Source organism: Mustela putorius, unplaced genomic scaffold (genome assembly GCF_011764305.1).
Source record: "Mustela putorius furo isolate JIRA1106 unplaced genomic scaffold, ASM1176430v1.1 tig00000179_pilon_pilon_pilon, whole genome shotgun sequence".
NCBI lineage: Eukaryota > Metazoa > Chordata > Mammalia > Carnivora > Mustelidae > Mustela > Mustela putorius.
In genome coordinates this window covers 11,958,969-11,978,117 of record NW_025421305.1, presented here as the reverse complement: position 1 = coordinate 11,978,117, position 19,149 = coordinate 11,958,969, and the positions used below count along the sequence as shown (strand labels likewise).

The 19,149-nt window shown below is 35.9% G+C and overlaps 1 protein-coding gene across 2 annotated transcripts in view; it reads right to left on the bottom strand.

Annotated features, from left to right (window-relative positions):
- The window catches only part of COG3 (component of oligomeric golgi complex 3), a 72,990-nt gene that overhangs the window by 45,253 nt on the left and 8,588 nt on the right, over positions 1–19,149 (bottom strand). Inside the window, exons 2-8 of one of the 2 annotated variants that reach the window (XM_004759222.3) lie at positions 15,420–15,566; positions 13,645–13,706; positions 12,472–12,637; positions 11,547–11,621; positions 10,179–10,271; positions 9,329–9,454; positions 7,557–7,637 (exon numbers count right to left, since the gene is read on the bottom strand). In XM_004759222.3, the coding sequence (XP_004759279.1) occupies positions 7,557–7,637; positions 9,329–9,454; positions 10,179–10,271; positions 11,547–11,621; positions 12,472–12,637; positions 13,645–13,706; positions 15,420–15,566 (750 nt within the window). The remainder of the gene's footprint in view (positions 1–7,556; positions 7,638–9,328; positions 9,455–10,178; positions 10,272–11,546; positions 11,622–12,471; positions 12,638–13,644; positions 13,707–15,419; positions 15,567–19,149) is intronic. The other variant, XM_013059811.2, reaches the window with a different exon arrangement.

The following is a 19,149-nucleotide window of genomic DNA, read 5'->3' as shown; positions in this document are numbered from 1 at the left end:
CACAGGGTTCAGTGGGAAACCAAAACAAAGAGTGGTGACTGACTGCTCTTCTGTGAGGGCTCACTGAAGAATAAGAGCACAGACTTTCAGCCAAGACCCAGGCACCACTGTATTCATCCTTTTCATCAGTGCCTTCAGGGAGCAAAACTGCATACCTAGAGGAGGCTGGAGCGGCATACACCAAGCCTCCTGCACCCTGGACGCACATTTCCTTTAAAACAAGTCCACTTGAGAAGCAGGGCAGGAGGCCCTGGCCCACTACCCCCAGATGACAAGCACAAACTCACTGCCCAAGTTTACCAATCACAGAGGACTGCAAAGCTTCAGCTCTTGCAGAAATAGAATCTCTCTTCTTTTTTCACTTTTATTCTTTATTTATTTATTTTTCAATTATTTTCTTTTTCAAGTCCTTATCTTTTATTGTTAATTTTTAAATTTTTATTTATACATATATTTCTAATTTTTTGTTTATTTTCACTTTCTTTATTCTTTTCTTTTGGGACATAGATTCTTTTACAAACAGACCAAAACACACACAGGATCTAGTTTATTTCTTTTTTTGGTTTTTTTCTTTGTTTGGGTTTTTGCTTTTTTTTTTTTCTTTCTTCTTTTCTTTTCCAGACAAAATGACAAGATGGAGAAATCGACCCCAAAAGAAAGAATAGGAAATAGAACTCAAGGCCAAGGATTTAATCAACACAGATATAAGTAAGATGTTTGAACTATAATTTAAAACTACAATTATAAGAATATAGCTGCCCTTGAAAAAAGCATAGAAGACACCAGAGAATCCCTTCCTGCAGAAATAAATGAACTAAAAGCTAGTCAGACCAAAATTAAAATTAAAAGATAAAAACAAAGATGGACGAATCAGAGGAGTGACTCAGTGACAGAAAAGAAAAAATTATTAAAAATAATGAAGCTAAAAAGAAGAAGGAAAGAAAGGCAGACTGAGGAAATTCAGCAACTTATTAAAACATATTAACATTCATATCCTAAGAGTCCCAGAAGACAAAGCGAGAGAAAAAAGAGGAGGCTGTTTATTCAAACAAATTATAGCTGAAAATTTCCCTAATCTGGGGAAGGACACAGACATCAAAATACAGAAAACTCCCATTAAATTCAACAAAAGCTGGCCATTGCCAATGTATATTAAAGTCAAATTCACAAAATACACAGACAAGGAAAGAATCCTGAAAGCAGCAACAGCAAAAACGTCCTTAACCTACAAGGGAGGACAGCTCAAATTCATAGCAGGTCTGTCCACAGACACATAGCAGACCAGACGAGTTGCAGAAAATATTCAATGTGTTAAAATAAGAAAAATATGCAGCCAAGAATTCTTTATCCAACAAGTCTGTCATTCACAATAGGAGACATAAAGGGTGTCCCAGGCAAACAAAAACTAAAGCAGTTCATAACCAATAAATCAGCCCTGCAAGAATGTTTAAGGGATTCTTTGAGTGGAGGAAAAGAAGACCAAAAGCAACAAACTCTATAAAGGACCAGAGAACATCACCAGAAACACCAACTCTACAAGTAACACAATGACATTAAATTCAAATCTTTCAATAATAACTCAGTGGCTCAGTCAGTTGAGTGTTTGCCTTGGGCTCGGGTCATGATCTCCAGGACCTAGGATCAAGCCCCACGTCAGGCTTCCTGCTTAGCAGGAAGTCTGCCTCTCTCTCTTGCTCTCTCTCTCTCTCTATGCCCCTCCCTACTGGTTATTCTCTCTCTCTCAAATAAATAAAATCTTTAAAAATAAATAAAAAATTAAAAATGGTCACTCTGAATGTAAATGGACTAAATGCTCCAATCAAAAGACACAGGGCATCAGAATGGGTAAAAAAAAATTAACCATGAGGAAGTGGTGATGCAACATGGGGGCTTAAGTGGGTAGGAGAAGAATCAATGAAACAAGATGGGATTGGGAGGGAGACAAACCATAAGTGACTCTTAATCTCACAAAACAAACTGAGGGTTGCTGGGGGGAGGGGGGTTGGGAGAAGGTGGGGTGGGGTTATGGACATTGGGGAGGGTATGTGCTTTGGTGAGTGCTATGAAGTGTGTAAACCTGGCGATTCACAGACCTGTACCCCTGGGGATAAAAATACATGTTTATAAAAAATAAAAATTTAAAAAAAAAAATAAATAACCAAGACCTATCTATATGCTGTCTCCAAGAGACTCATTTTAGACCTAAAGACACCTGCAGTTTGAAAGTAGGGGGATAGAGAACCTTCTATCATGATAATGGACATCAAAAGAAAGCCAGAGTAGCCATACTTATATCAAACAAACTAGATTTTACAATAAAAACTATGATGAGAGATGAAGAAGGGTGTTATATCATAATTAAAAGGTCTATCCATTGAGAAGATCTACCAACTGTAAACATTTATGCCCCCAACTTGGAAGCACCCAAATATATGAATCAATTAATGATAAATATAAAGAAACTCTTTGATAATAATATAATAAAAGTAGGGAACTTAACACCCCACTTACAGAATTGGACTAATCATCTAAGCAGAAAATCAACAAGGAAACAAAGGCTTTGAATGACATACTGGACAGATGGACTTAACAGACAGTTTCAGAACACTTCATCCTAAAGCAGCAGAGTACACATTCTTTTCAAGTACGCATGGAACATTCTCCAGAACAGATCACATACTCAGTCACAAATCAGCCCTCAACAAGTACAAAAAGACTTGAGATCATACCATGCATATTTTCAGACCACAAAGCTATGAAACATGAAGTAAACCACAAGGAAAAATTTAGAAAGACCTCAAACACATGGAGGTTAAAGAACATCCTACTAAAGAATGAATGCGTTACCCAGAAAATTAAAATGCACATAGAAGCAAATGAAAATGAAAACACAACAGTCCAAAAACCTTTGGGAAGCAGCAAAGGCAGTCCTAACAGGGAAGTACAATGCAATACAGGCCTATCTCAAGAAGTAAGAGAAGCCTCAAAAAAAAAAAAAAAGAAGTAAGATTAGTCTCAAATACACAACCTAATCTTATACCCAAAGGAGCTAGAAAAGAACAGCAAATAAAGCCTAATGCCAGCAGAAGAAGGATAAGGAGACTGGAGCAGAAATAAATAATTCAATAGAAACAAACAAACAAAACAGCAGAATGAATGAACAAAATTAAGAGCTGGTTCCTAATTAAGAAAACTGATAAATCCCTAGCCAGACTTATCAAAAAAAGAAAGAAAAAGACAGAAATAAACCAAACAGATAAAATCATGAATGAAAGAGAAGAGATTACAACCAACACCACATAAATACAAACAATTATAAGAGAATACTATGAAAAAGTATCTTTCCAGGCAATAAGAAGAAATGGGTAAATTCCTGGAAACTTACAAACTAGTAAACTGAAACAGGAAGAAGTAGAAAATTAGAACAGACCCCTTAACCAGCAAAGAAATTCAATCTGTAATCAAAAATCTACCAATGGGGGTGCCTGGTTGGCTCAATGGGTTAAAGCCTCTGCCTTCAGCTCAGATCATGATCCCAGGGTCCTGGGATCAAGCCCCACATCAGGCTTCTGCTCAGCGGGGAGCCTGCTTCCCCCTCTCTCTCTGCCTGCCTCTCTGCCTACTTGTTCTCTGTCTGTCAAATAAATAAATAAATAATCTTTAAAAAAAATATCGGGGCGCCTAGGTGGCTCAGTGGGTTAAAGCCTCTGCCTTTGGCTCAGATCATGATCCCAGGGTCCTGGGATCGAGCCCCACATTGGGCTCTCTGCTCAGCAGGGAGCCTGCTTCCTCCTCTCTCTGCCTGCTTCTCTGCCTGCTTGTGATCTCTGTCTGTCAAATAAATAAATAAAATCTTTACAAAAAAAAAAAATCTCCTAACGAACAGAAGTCCTGGGCCAAATGGCTTCCCAGGGGAATCCTATCAGGCATGTGAAGAAGACCTAATATCTACCTATTCTTCTCAAACTTTTCCAAAAAATAGAAATGGAAGGAAAAGTTCCAAACTCATTCTACAAAGCCAGCATTAGTGTGATATTAAACCAGACAAATACCCAACTAAAAAGGAGAATATCCCTGATGATCCCAATATCCCTGATGAACACAGATGTAAAAAATTTCAGTAAATACTAGCAAATCAAATTCAACAGTACATTAAAAGAACTATTCACCAAAATTAAGTGGGATTTATTCCTGGGCTCCAGCAGTGGTTCAATATTCACAAATGAATCATTGTGATATACCACATTAATGAAGCAAAGGATAAGAACCATATGATCCTGAAAAATATTTGACAAAACATAGCATCCTTTCCTGATAAAAACCTCAACAAGCAGGGATAGATGGAATATACCTCAACATCATAAAGACCACATATGAAAGACCCACGGCTAACATCATCCTCAATGGGGAACTGAGAGCCTTTCCCCCTATGATCAGGAACAAGACAACGATGTCCACTCTCACCATTACTATTTTACATAGTAAAGGAAGTCTTAGTCTCAGCAATCAGACAACAAAAAGAAATAAAAGGCATCCAAATCAGTAGGAAGAAGTCAAACTTTGACTATCTGCAGACAACATGATACCCTACATAGAAAGCCCAAAAGACCGCCAAAAAACTTCTAGGTATACATGAATTCAGCAAAGCTGCAGAATGTAAAATCAGTGTGCAAAAATCTGTTGCATTTTTATACACCAATAATGAAATGGTAAAAAAAGAAATCAAGGAATCAATCCAACTTGCAACTGTACCATAAACAGTAAGATACCTAGGAATAAACCTAAATAAAAAGGTAAAAGATCTGTACTTTGAAAACTATAGAACACTTACAAAAGACACTGAAGAGGACACAAAAAAATGGAAAAGCATTCCATTCTCATGGATTAGAAGAAAAAACATTGCTAAAATATCTTTACTACCCAAAGGAATCTACACATTTAATGCAATCGCTATCAAAATTCCAACATTTTTCACAGAGCTAAAACAAACAATCCTAAAATTTGTAAGAAATCACCAAAGACCCCAAATAGCCAAAGCAATTCTGAAAAACAAAACTGGAAGCATCACAATTCTGGATTTCAAGCTATATTACAATGCTGTAGTCATCAAGATAGTATGGGACTGGCACAAAAACAGACACATAGATCAATGGAACAGAATAGAGAACCCAGAACTGGGTCCATAACTATTATGGTCAACTAATCTTCAAAAAAGCAGGAAAGAATATCTATTGGATAAAAGACAGTCTCTACAACAACTGGTGCTAGGAAAACTGGACAGCAACATGCAGAAGAATGAAAATGGACCACTTTCTTACATCATACAGAAAAAATTCAAAATGGATGAAAGACCTAAATGTGAGACAGGAAACCATCAAAATCCTAGAGGAGAACACAGGCAGCAACCTCCCTGACCTCAGCCATAGTGACTTCCTACTAGATACATCTCTGGAGGCAAGGGATAAAAAACCAAAAATGAATTAATAGAACTTCATTAAGATAAAAAGCTTCTAAGGGCACCTGGGTGACTCAGTTGTCAAGCGTCTGGTTTCAGCTCAGGTCATGATCCCAGGGTCCTGGAATCAAGCCCCGCATCTGGCTCCTTGCTCAGTGGGGAGCCTGCTTCTCCCTCGCCTGTATTCCCTGCCTGTATTCCCTCTCTCGCCAACTCTCTCTCTGTCAAATAAATATAAAATAAAATCTTAAAAAAAAAAAAAGATAAAAAGCTTCTGCACACACACAAAAAACCAATAAACCAGATAAGAAATGGGCAGAAGACAGGAACAGACACTTTTCCAAAGACGACAGATGGCTAAGAGACACAAAGATGTAGAGAAAGAGGAACCTTCTTACACTGTTGGTGGGAATGCAAACTGGTACAGCCACTTGGGAGAATAGTACAGAGGTTCCTCAAAAAATTAAAAATAGAACTACCTTCCAATCCAGCAATTGGACTTTACCCAAAGGATATAAAAATACAGATTCAAAGGGATACATGCACCCTGATGTTTTTATAGCAGCATTATCAACGATAGCCAAACTATGAAAAAGAGCCCTAATGTCCACCGACTGATGAATGAATGAAAAAAATGTGGTATATACATACAATGGAGTACTACTCAGCCATCAAAAGAAATGAAATCTTGCCATTTACAATGACATGATTGGAGCTAGAGTGAAATAATGCCAAGCGAAGTCAGTCAGTCAGATAAAGACAAATACTGCATAATCTCACTCATATGTGGAATAGAAGAAAGAAAACAGATGCATATATGGGAAGGGGGAAAAGAAAAGAGAGAGAGAGGGAAACATAAGAGACTCTTAATGATAGAGAACAAATAGACAGCTGATGGGAGGGAGGTGGATGGGGAAAGAGCTAGGCAGGTGATGGGTATTAAAAAGGGCACTTATCACGAGCACTGTGTTGTATGTAAACTTTACTCCAGAAACCAACACTGCACTATATGTTAACTAACTAAAATTTAAATTAAAGAAAAAAAATCCTTCAACTGACTCTCAAGAGAAATAGCAAGAGAGTCGGAGGCAACAAAAGTAGACTACTCTTTCTAGTACCTTCACAATGAGTAGAAAAAAGATAAATGTGCCAGCTCCAGTCAACTGTATCTTGGATATCTTAAATGCGTAAATATTAACACATATACCTACTTTCTGCACCCTCCATTTCCAATCACTCAATCAAGATAAATATATAGTGCATTCCTTTATGTACCAGGCACTGTGCTAAGGAGAATAAATAAGGCACATGTTCCCCGCCTCAAGAATACACTACCAACGCCTGATCAACCCCTATTTCCCATGGACTACTGAAAAATCTTCCTTGCTCATCAGACCTCCCTGTCTCAAAACTCTTTTCACCATAATCCATTCTTCACAGCGCATCATTAAATCAAAAGAAATGGTAAATCTGACCAAATCATTCTATTTAAAAAACTTCACTTATTGGAGCCCCACATCAAGCTCCGCACTCAGCAGGGAATCTGATGGACATTCTCTCCCCTTATGTCCCTCCCCCGCCGACTGCTCACTCTAACTAAATAAATCTTTAAAATAAATAAATAAATACAATAAAATACTTCACTAGTTGTTTACTTTTCCTGAATTAGCATGACATGTGATACCCCTTGTGAAATGATGCCTACAGTCTTTCCTGTCTTTTTTCCCAACTGGATGCTATTAATGTCTGTGTTTTGATCATAACAAGTTACAAGTTCTCTCAAAATACATGTCTACAACTGTCCCTATACATATTGTTCTCTCTGTATAAATCACCCTTATCAATCCCCTCAAGCCCACTATAAATCTGAGCTCTTTAAGCTCAAATATCACATCCATCTAGACGCCTTCCCTGAGCATCACAGAAGAGCTAGGTGTCTCCTGCTCCATGCCCTTAAGACATCACACTGTAGAAGGGCAATGCCTACCTTTCACAAGTGTTCATTTCTGGTATAAGCAAAGGGTCTAACATACAGTAGAACTTCAAAAGGGCTGGCTAAATAAACTTCATAGCAATATCCTATTTATGTCAATAGACTTACTCTGACTTTGGGAGCAGCAGCTCGAAATTTCACATAAAATAATGTGAAGGCATTGTCTGCACTAGGTATGGATGCAGGATCCTAAAGAGACATGGGGAAGGGGAAGGAAGGAAGATAATTAGCAAACAAATAATTATTCAGAAAATATGACATCAAACATTCCAAACAGCTACTGCTTGGCCTATATACCAACCAAAAGCTTAGAGAGAAAAATCTCAAGAAGAAATTACATATTAGTATTATTGCTACAAATGAGAAATACTTATGTGGAGCTGTCATCTCCTTCCTCTTCATCATTAAAATCTACCCGAGTTACATGATTTTTGGTAGTAAACAGACTTATTCAGACTCATGCTCAGTCACTTACTGACAGTAGAATATTGGTCAAATTACTGGACCTCTCTGAGATTCAGGGCATCCATTAAATGGTGATAATATATACTCATAAAGGGCAACTGGGTGGCTCAGGTGGTTAAGAGTCTGCTTTCACCTCAGGTCATAATCCCAGGGTCCTGGAATCAAGCCCCGCATCAGGCTCCCACCTCAGTGGGGAGCCTGCTTCTACCTCTCCCACTCCCTCTGCTGTGCTCTGTCAAATAAATAAATAAAATCTTTAAGTATGTGTGTGTGTGTGTGTGTGTATTCATAAAGGTTTTATGCAGCTCAACAGTAAAGTACTAGCTACTAGTACACAGTAGGTACTAGTTCTGATTAGGTATTAATTTCCTAAACTTTTTAAAAATTTTACAAAATAGAAAAATTATATAGTCTGGCCTTCATATCAGCTAAGAGCAATGTGAACTATAAACTGCAACCCCAAAATCAGTAGCTTTGAACTGAGAGTTCAAGATTCCATGTTCTTTAGAAAGTGAGCTTAAAAAATAGAACACATAATCTTTATTTTTATTTTCTTATGAAAGAAATGTATTTAATGATCATCTTGGCCAGCTCTACTCTTAATTCTTTTTTTTTTTTTTTAATTTTATTTATTTGACAGAGAGAGAGATCACAAGTAGGCAGAGAGGCAGGCATATGGGGAAAGGGGAGCAGGCTCCCTGCTGAGCAGAGAGCCTGATGTAGGGCTTGATCCCAGGACCCTGAGATCATGATCTGAGCCGAAGGCAGTGGTTTAACCCACCAAGCCACCCACACGCCCCTCTACTCTTAATTTTCTAACATACCACTCCCCTCAATTTCCACCTAGCTTGCTCCTTCCATCTGTAATTGACTAATTTGTTTGTTTCCTTCTTCACTGATTACTTCTCCTGAATGTTAAGCACCATGAACACAGGGACCTTGCTGGCTCCTCTCGCTACCGTATGGTTCCCAGTACAATGCCAAGCCTTGAGAAGTCACTCAATAAAAATATATTTGCTAAACACAGAAAATTAGCTATCATACATAAAGAAAAAAATTCAAAGTCTCCATGGTATGTAATCCCACCTCTAAGACAGAACCACTTTTTATCATTTTGGTGTATTTCCTTCCAATATTTTTATGAATTAGATAAGAAAATGTTTTAAGTGACAAATAGTTTAAATCTTATTATTTATCATACAGTACTATTAAATATTCTTTGAAAATAAGATTCTGATGGACAGATATAATACAGCCATTTTTTTATTATAAATAAAACTGAGAGATATTATTATTTAACAAAAGGTAAAAAAATGTTTTTAGAGTACTGAGTACTAATCTCACACTTAGATTATGAAAGATAAATGAATTAAAAAAGAAAAAGAAGAGAAAAAACACTTCACCAGTTAACTCACCCTTTTTAATAACTGATTTGTGAGGTTTTGTAGTATGTTCACAGTGTATGTCTTCATAAGGTGCAAAGCTTTAGAAAGACATTGCTTAAACTTCAGCAAATATACAGGATAATCTTTAAAATTTGGCTGTAAGAGAAAGGGAAAGATTTACAAAGAGGAAACAAAAACAGATAAAGTAAACAATGAAAACAAACCCGTCCTTTATATGGTCTTATACAGATTGTAAGCTCAGGAAAGACAAGTACACACTGCCCCTTCCCTCATACCCACCCAACCAAAGTTCACTTTAAGCCATATGGCTTTTATAAAAGACCTAAAATAGTACCTGTTTTCACTAACCAAAAGAAATCCACAGAGGATTTTCACTTTTCTGAAATGTTAACTGCTTCTTCACTTTATGCCACTTTGGCTTACAAAAAGTTTCATAGGAACATTCTACTTTCATATAGTGGGGGAACCTAAACAGCTATAAATCCTTGGGGCACAGAAAGAGGCTGATTAAATGAAAGGGCCTGTTCCTTTATTTCCTCCCAAGTAACATTTTTTGTTTGTCAAAGAATTACCTAAAACAATAGGAAGTCAACAGCCTGAAAATCACTCATCCTTTTAGGTGGGATAGAATAGTGTCAGCTAGGATCTCTTTCTACTCCAGGGATTGCCTCAGCAACTGAAGTACTTTTTTATTTTTTACATCACTACTGACAATGTCTAAGAATTTACTACAGTCTTTCTTCAAGTATACTACAGATATATTTTTCCCTTCAGAAGAAATAATTACTTTATAGCATAAGAAATGATATAATAGGGATATTAAGATTTCTTAAAAACATACAGAAACCCCATGACTTACATGTGATGAGATATATGTTATACAATCATCTAACTTGGCCAGCATAGGTATAAATCCTTCACTATTAACAGACAACGTAGGAGAATTCAATTTCTTTAAGGAAAGAAAAAAAACTTAATTCACAAAAAATATACAGGCAAAAGTTGAAAATTATGTATTAGAATTAGCCTATTTCTCATTAGGCTATAACACAGTTATACTAGTATCTTTACATTTTAAGAATCACCAAAATATCCTCAAATATAGCCCATGTGAATTAATAATGAAAGGACAAAAAAAATACTGATTTAATTCAGTTTATTCCTAATTAGCTTTAAGAGGGCTCTTCATAAATTAACAAGTATTTATATTACCCCACTGTACAACATTATACTAAAATAACACATCAACTACCTAGATTTCCCATTTTCTAGTACTTCATAATATATACAAATTTTGTACTTTCAAACACTGGTGATTTTCTCAAGGTTAAAGGATTAACTAGCAGTCATACCATATTTAGCAGTCATATTACAAAAGTAAAACATATATAAGTAGAATATAAGTAAACACATATAAAAATATATGCAAGTAATAATAATGTAAGTACAAATATAATAATGTAAGTACAAATATATATAACATAAATGTTATATACTTATATATATGTTATATACTTAATATATAAAATTACACATTAGAATATATAAAACTACATACATCTTTAATATAATTATACAAAAATATAAATAATTTATATTAAAATATTTTTAAAAAGTCAATTATTTCTTATCTTGATAGCTTGGCAATGAACAAATTCCTTATATTCCACTGTTTACTAGCTCCTAGCTTTTATCTTTGTAGTAAATCACAATAATTATGATTAATTTAATAATTTTACTAACTTATATATAGTAAGTATGATTAATTTATGAGCCAGAAAGACATAGGAATATAATTTACACAGCAGTTTTAACTGAGACTATTATTTTGGGATACAAGTATGCATTATAAGGATTATACTTCAAACTAAACATGAGATTAATTTAAAAATATTTCAATTACTAATAATAGCACAACCACAGCAAGATTTAAAATTTAATATTCCTTCTTACAATCTTCACAGCTTACCAATAAGACATTATAAGTGCTAACTGACAAAAAGAATTTAATAATAATAATAAAATTTAAGAACTACTACTTAAATCATATTTGAAAAAATCTGAACTGGTGATATTTCCATCAGGTACAAATAGAAATACCTATCAGCAAGCAAACTATCAAGTTCAAATATCACTCAGTCTAATATAGAAATCTAAAAATTATATTTAGAAAGGGAAATATAAAATAAGGTCATTAACTTTACAAAAAGCAAAAAACCATGCTTACTGTGTTAATAGTTTCCAATTCATTAAAATAGGAAAGCTTTTGTTGAATGTTTTCAGCCAGATCAACAAGTTCCGACTTGCATTTTTTAAAAGAGAAAAAAATCAGTGTTAAGAACATAAGAATCAACACTCCAGTCTCAAAATTACATTGAACAGATTTATACCAGATAGATACGTTTATGTTTGACATAAGATTTCAGACTAATGCTCAAAGATTGCTGCAATTATGGACTAATAAGCAATGATTAATACAGCAACTTACATGTGATCTTTCATAAAACATTAAATGCCTTTTAAAAAAACACACAGCAGACATAGAAAAAACACAGATAAAATAGCTTCAATGTTCTATTTTTTTTTTTTTTAAGATTCTATTTATTTATTTGACAGAGAGAGATCACAAGTAGACAGAGGCAGGCAGAGAGACGGGGGGGGGGAAGCAGGCAGAGAGCCCGATGCAGGGCCTGATTCCAGGACCCTGGGATCATGACCTGAGCCAAAGGCAGAGGCTTAACCCACTGAGACACCCAGGTGCCCTAAATGTTCTATCTTTAAGTCATAAATATAAATGCAATCCAGATCAGTTCATCTTTTCATAAACCCCACCATTACTACAATCACTGCGCTTGTTTGAAAAATGTCATTAGTAAGAGTACACACAGCAAACTAATGTACCCTCTTCACTCTGAAATTGTGCTGATATAACAACTCAAAAACATAGGAAAGCTTGCTTTGCCCCGTTCCCTCATGTAAACTTATTTAAAATACAAAACAGTCTGACAATATAACAATTTGCATGCTTATTTAGCACAAGGCCTCATACAGCACAGTTCAATATATAGAGAAATTATAATTAAATTCTATTCATCTACTTAAAAATAAAATATTAAATATAACCACTAATCCTCTCCCATACTCCAAGTTACCTGTTCTTTTAGGAGCTGTTCACAGGCTTCATGGAGAGTTCCTGTCTTATTGGACACAAAGAGATACTGTTTCTGCAATGATTCCAGATGCTGAAGAGCACTGTTTACATCATTCAATATAGCATCACACTGCTCCTGAAACCCAGACAAGTAATCCCTCATCTGTCTAGAAAACAGAACCAAAAGGGGATTGGCAATAATATTTTCCCCCAATAAGCAGAGTCAATAAATAACAAAGTCTCATTTTTCCCCAAATGCTTGAATTTCAGGAAAGAAGTCTGACCATTCACTAAAGCTAATTATATGCAAAAACTATGTTAACACCTTTTTCAATAATTTAGAGGGAAATCACTGCAACTATAAGCAACAAAAGGAATCAGCCCTGAAGTCACAAGCTGGCTTTTCACATATAAGGTAACAAATCAACAGCTCAACTTTCAAAAACTAGGACACTAGGGCCATCCCAAGCTATGGAGCAGGTCAATCCCTCAAGTCATTCATGCCAAAAATCCCAGGATGGTGTGATGCCATGGAAAGAATTTTGGACTTGGAATTCGAAGACATGAGTACAAGTCCCAGCTCTGCCCAAGTCTCTATGACATTAGGCAAGTTAGGCCTCAGTTTGCACATTTGTAAAATGGGAAAAATAATACCTTTCTTCACACAGCTGCTATAAAGATTAAGTGGAATCATGTATCAAAAAGCCTAACATATTGCGTGCAATAATAGTCACTTAATAAATGTTAAATAAATGCAGTTATTCAACCCACAGTCCCCAAATCAGCTAGAAACTATGCACCATCATTTCTTCCATGCTATCAATACACACAAACAGAACAACATAGTTATATACAGTCTAGGTGAGCATTCCTAAAATCTCTTGGGTCTCTACTTCTAAAGAAAGCAACAAGTATCTCTTATAGTGCCTGTAAAATTCCCACTTGAACCCAAATCTTTCTAGGGTTATCTAAAAACTAATAACTGTACCTCTCCGCCTATTAATTATAACTATTTTTTTTAATCACACAATTTCTCTCTAGCTCTTTTTAAAGAAAATATTGCTGTTGGAATTTTGTTTGTGCCTTAATTTTGTTTGAAGACACAGATTATGAAATGCTGCAGATGACTGTGATTTAAAAATCAGGATAGCCAACAAACTAAAGAACCACATACCTGTATTTAGTTCCTTCATCCTGCTCCATCTGAGTCTGTAGCTTTGCAAACCATGAGAAAAACTACAAAAATAAAGGGTATTATATTGTCAACAAAACTAAAACAGACAAAATGCAAAGTGGCTATATTTAAACAGCAAGTCAAAAGGGTAGACACTATCTAAGTCTTATTGTTTGGGGCTCAGATATTAATAATTACTTTTAACCAGGAGATAACAATTTAATTCCATAGTCATTATCTACATGCTAGGAAAAGCAAAGGATATTAAAAACACTGGCCATATCCATACCTAGAGTCAAACAAGGAGGACTATTAAAGATACAATATGTAAAAAATATACATTCTTTCCTAAGAGGCTAATGTCTATTTGCTACTTTGCTCAATTTGAGTAGGTAACTTAGGGTTTGGGGGTAAATGTTAATATTAATGTTTTCTAATAAGAAACGTAATAATATAAACTGAAATAATATAATAGAGTGGCTTAAGAACATGGATTTTCGTTAACAGCTAAACCTGGGTTTGAGTTCTGGCCCTACCACTTATGTCATGAAAAATAGCTATTATTAAAAAAAGGTGGAGAAGACCGACCTTAAGGAAACATAAAGGATGATGAAAATGTTTTATATCTCAATCATACTGGTAGTTACACTTGTCAAAACTCATCAAGTGATATACTTAAAACAAGTACTTTTTATTGGGTATAAATTACAACTCAATATACTAGTTTTTTTATTTTAAAGAGAGAGACATAAGTACAAATTTAGCCCAGATGACTTTTTTTTTTAACAGCCCAAATAAGTTCAGTGACACGGTGCAAGATTATCTTCTATAATTCTCAAGTGGGATTTGAAGCCAAGGGTATGCTTTATGCTCTCAAAAATATAAGGCTTGTCAAGTACCTTAGCTATCATTTATTGAACATTGTGTGCCTGCCATACACTGTATTCATTATCTTACTTAATTTTCAGAAAAATCCCATGAATGGTTATACAATCATCCTTGTTTTACAGATTAGAAAACTAAAAGCCTAAGGTATAAGTAATTTGGCTAAACTCACAAAGATGGTAAGTCATGGAGGAGACTTTCAGATCCAGGTTGGCCTGACTTAAGAGGTGGAGCTCTTTTTCACTCTGCAGCACTGCCTCTTGATTTACTTACTACATATGCAATTCAGCAGGCTTCCTTTTTGTTTTACTTGGTAAATGACTAGGCTCTGATTTTTACAAGGCAGAAGAAGAACCAGAGGAAGTAGCAGAAGAAACTGCTACACATTTAGGTTTAAAATTAGGAATAAATAAAAATTAAGGGAAGATTACACACGTAAATTACTCAAAAGTAACTATAAATATTTCATCTAAAGAGAATACTTAAGTTCTTAAAAAAAGAAATTACAAAGCAACAAGCAGAGGGTGTATTTGCACATGTGGGAGTATGTGCGCGCACGCATGCACACACGCAAGCTGGGGGGGGGCATTAACATAAACATACACTGGGGGAAGTCAAAAGTGCATGAACTATTAAAACCCTAATGACTAGCTATCAACATCCAAACTTGGAATATCATATCTTTATCTGTATTTCAAGTATAATTGGACAAAAGGTTAATTTAAAACACAAAACAGCCACAGGTAACACCAAATCAAGATTGTTCTAGAAAGATCTGATATTAACTATAGTTTCAAATGTTCAGAACTTTTAATTAGGACATTTTTATTAGCCCTGTCTTGAGATATTCAGAATAATCAAACGTCCTTAGAAACAACACTGCCATTCACCTGCTGTGCAGTTTCAATTCTTTCTTCTTCCATTTCTAAGGAAGTAAAACCCTTGGAGAGAATGTCTTCTGTAGATTCAGGTACTACCGAAGCCTGTGCAACGGACAGCGACTGGGATGTTATGCTACACATATCTTCGACCGGAAGCTTCAAAAAAAAAAAAAAAAAAGAGCCCCCAAAATATTTAAATAACTTGAAAATTCTCTAAACTCAAGTTATTCCATCTCACTGTTTTGAAAGAGAAAGGAATGTTTTCTGTTAAACCATTTGAGGTAAATAAATGCCATATAATAATACAACTAGGCTCTTTTTAGTAAATGCTAGTCTCAAAGTATAAACGTGATACTGGTATCACACCACTAGTAAAGTATGACTTTTGAGTTACCTTTCTAAAACTGGTCATTAATCTATGCCAACCAATACACATTTTCTTACTTGAACATCTTGTAAACTGGCCCCAAAGGCAAAAACCTGTGTTGTTGAAAGTAGCTTGCCTTTCCAGATCTAACAAAAGAACTTGGCCTGATTAATCCACCAAGAGAAAATAAATCACACCCGAGAATTAACTATCAAAATTACCAAATATCTCCTTCTGCCATGTCTCCCCCGGCACACTTCACACACACCTTCTTAGTGACTATTTTGAAATTTCAACTGAGTAGAAAGAATTTCAGAGTTCCCCATTAGTTTCAGAAGAGCCCCACCTAGAAGGCCTCACTTTGACGTCCTCAGACCTACAGCAGTTTCTAGTTCTCCTATAGTCACACAGACATACTATTTTTAGGCCTATAATAAATGGAGTGTGGATGCAAGGTAAAGTAAACAGGCCTGTTTCATTTCAGTTCCAGTTTTTAGTCCTTAGGGCATAACATTTAAGACCCACCTATATAAAACCTTGACCCAGGGCTTTAGGAAATTGTCCCCATCTGTTTTTCTAGATATAAAACTTTCATCTGAAGATAGGATTTTGATCTTCAAAGCTTAAAAAAAAAAAAAAAAAAAAGCTAGATGCACAATGCACCATCACCAATTTAGAAAAACAACCCTTTAAAAATAGGCTTTTTTGTGGGGCACCTGAGTGGCGCAGTGGGTTAAAGCCTCTGCCTTCGGCTCAGGTCATGATTCCATGGTTCTGGGATCGAGCCCCACATCAGGCTCTCTGCTCAGCAGGGAGCCTGCTTCCCCGCCTCTCTCTACTTGCCTCTCTGCCTTCTTGTGATCTCTGTCTGTCAAATAAATAAAATCTTTAAATAAATAAATAAATAAATAAATAAAATAAAAATAGGCTTTTTTGTATCTGAGTTCAAGTTGAGTGATACCTTCTGGTATAGTAAAGCATCTTACAGCAGGACACCTGGTTTGTCCTGATCTTGTATAAGCTGAGAGACGATGAGCAAATTACTTAATGCTCAATTTCTTCTCTATAAAATATCCTCAATTTTTTTTCTACAAAATAAAAATTACAGTATCAGGGCCTCTGGCTGAGGTCATTATCTCAGGATCATGAGATTAAGCCCCACATGGGGCTCCTGACTCAGTGGTGAGTCTGCTTCTCCCTCCCCAATGCCTCTTCCCCTGGCTCATGCTCGCTCTCTCTCAAATAAAATCTTTAAAAACACAGACGGCTTCCCAGGGGAATTCTACCAAACATTTAAAGAAGAATTAATTCCTATTCTCCTGAAACTGTTCCAAGAAACAGAAATGGAAGGAAAACTTCCAAACTCATTTTATGAGGCCAGCATTACCTTGATCCCAAAACCAGACAAAGACCCCATCAAAAAAGAGAATTACAGACCAATATCCTTGAAGAACACAGTTGTGAAAATTCTCACCAAAATACTAGCCTATAGGATCCAACAGCACATTAAAAGGATTATTCACCACAACCGAATTTATTCCTGGGCTGCAAGGTTGGTTCAACATCCGCAAATCAACCAATGTGATACAATACATTAATAAAAGAAAGAATAAAAACCATATGATACTCTTAATCGATGCTGAAAAAGCATTTGACAAAGTACTGCATCCTTTCTTGATCAAAACTCTGCAAAGTGTAGGGATAGAGGGTACATACCTCAATATTATCAAAGCCATCTATGAAAAACCCACAGCAAATATCATTGGAGAAAAACTAAGAGCTTTTCCACTAAGGTCAGGAACACAGCAGGGATGTCCATTATCACCACTGCTATTCAACATAGTACTAGAAGTCCTAGCCTCAACAATCAGACAACAAAAAGAAATTAAAGACATCCAAATCGGCAAAGAAGAAGTCAAACTCTCACTCTCTGCAGATGAGATGATACTTTATGTGGAAACCCAAAAGACTCCACTCCAAATCTGCTAGAACTTGTACAGGAATTCAGTAAGGTATTAGGATATAAAATCAATGCACAGAAATCAGCTGCATTTCTCTACACCAACAACAAGACAGAAGAAAGAGAAATTAAGGAGTCAATCCCATTTACAATTGCACTCAAAAACATAAGATACCTAAGAATAAACCTAACCAAAGAGGCAAAGAATCTGTACTCAGAAAAACATAAAGTACCCATTAAAGAAATTGAGGAAGACACAAAGAAATGGAAAAATGTTCCATGTTCATGGACTGGAAGAGCAAATATTGTGAAAATGTCTATGTTATTTAAAGCAATCTACACGTTTAATGTAATCCCTATCAAAATACCATCCTTTATTTTTTTTTCAAATAAATGGAACAAATAATCCTAAAATTTATATGCAACCAGAAAAGATCTCAAATAGCCAGAGGAATGTTCAAAAAGAAAGTCAAAGTTGGTGGCATCACAATTCCAGACTTCAAGCTCTATTACAAAGCTGTCATCATCAAGACAGTATGGTACTGGCACAAAAACGGACACATGGACCAATCGAACAGAATAGAGAGCCCAGAAATAGACCCTCAACTCTATGGTCAACTAATCTTCAACAAAGCAGGAAAGAATGTCCCATGGAGAAAAGAAAGTCTCTTCAACAAATGATGCTGGGAAAATAGGACAGCCACATGCAGAAAAATGAAATTGGACCATTTCCTTACACCGCACACAAAAACAGACTCCAAATGGATGAAGGACCTTAATGTGAGAAAGAAATCCATCAAAATCCTTGAGGAGAACACAGGCAGCAACCTCGACCTCAGCCGCAGCAACTTCTTCCTAGGAACACTGCCAAACGCAGGGGAAGCAAGGGCAAAAATGAGCTACTGGACTTCAACAAGATCAAAAGCTTTTGCACAGCAAAGGAAAGAAACAGTCAACAAAACCAAAAGACAACTGACAGAATGGGAGAAGATATTTGCAAACGACATATCAGATAAAGGGCTACTGTCCAAAATCTATAAAGAACTTCTCAAACTCAACACCCAAAGAACAAATAATCCAATCAAGAAATGGGCAGAGTACATGAACAGACATTTCTGCAAAGAAGACATCCAGATGGCCAAAAGACACATGAAAAAATGCTCCACAACACTCAGCGTCAGGGAAATACAAATCAAAACCACAATGACATACCACCTCACACCAGTCAGAATGGCTAAAATTAACAAGTCAGGAAATGACAGATGCTGGCGAGTATAACCCTCCTACACTGCTGGTGGGAACGCAAGCTGGTGCAGCCACTCTGGAAAACAGCATGAAGGTTCCTCAAAAAGTTGAAAATAGAGCTACCCTATGACCCAGCAATCACACTACTGGGTATTTACCCTAAAGAT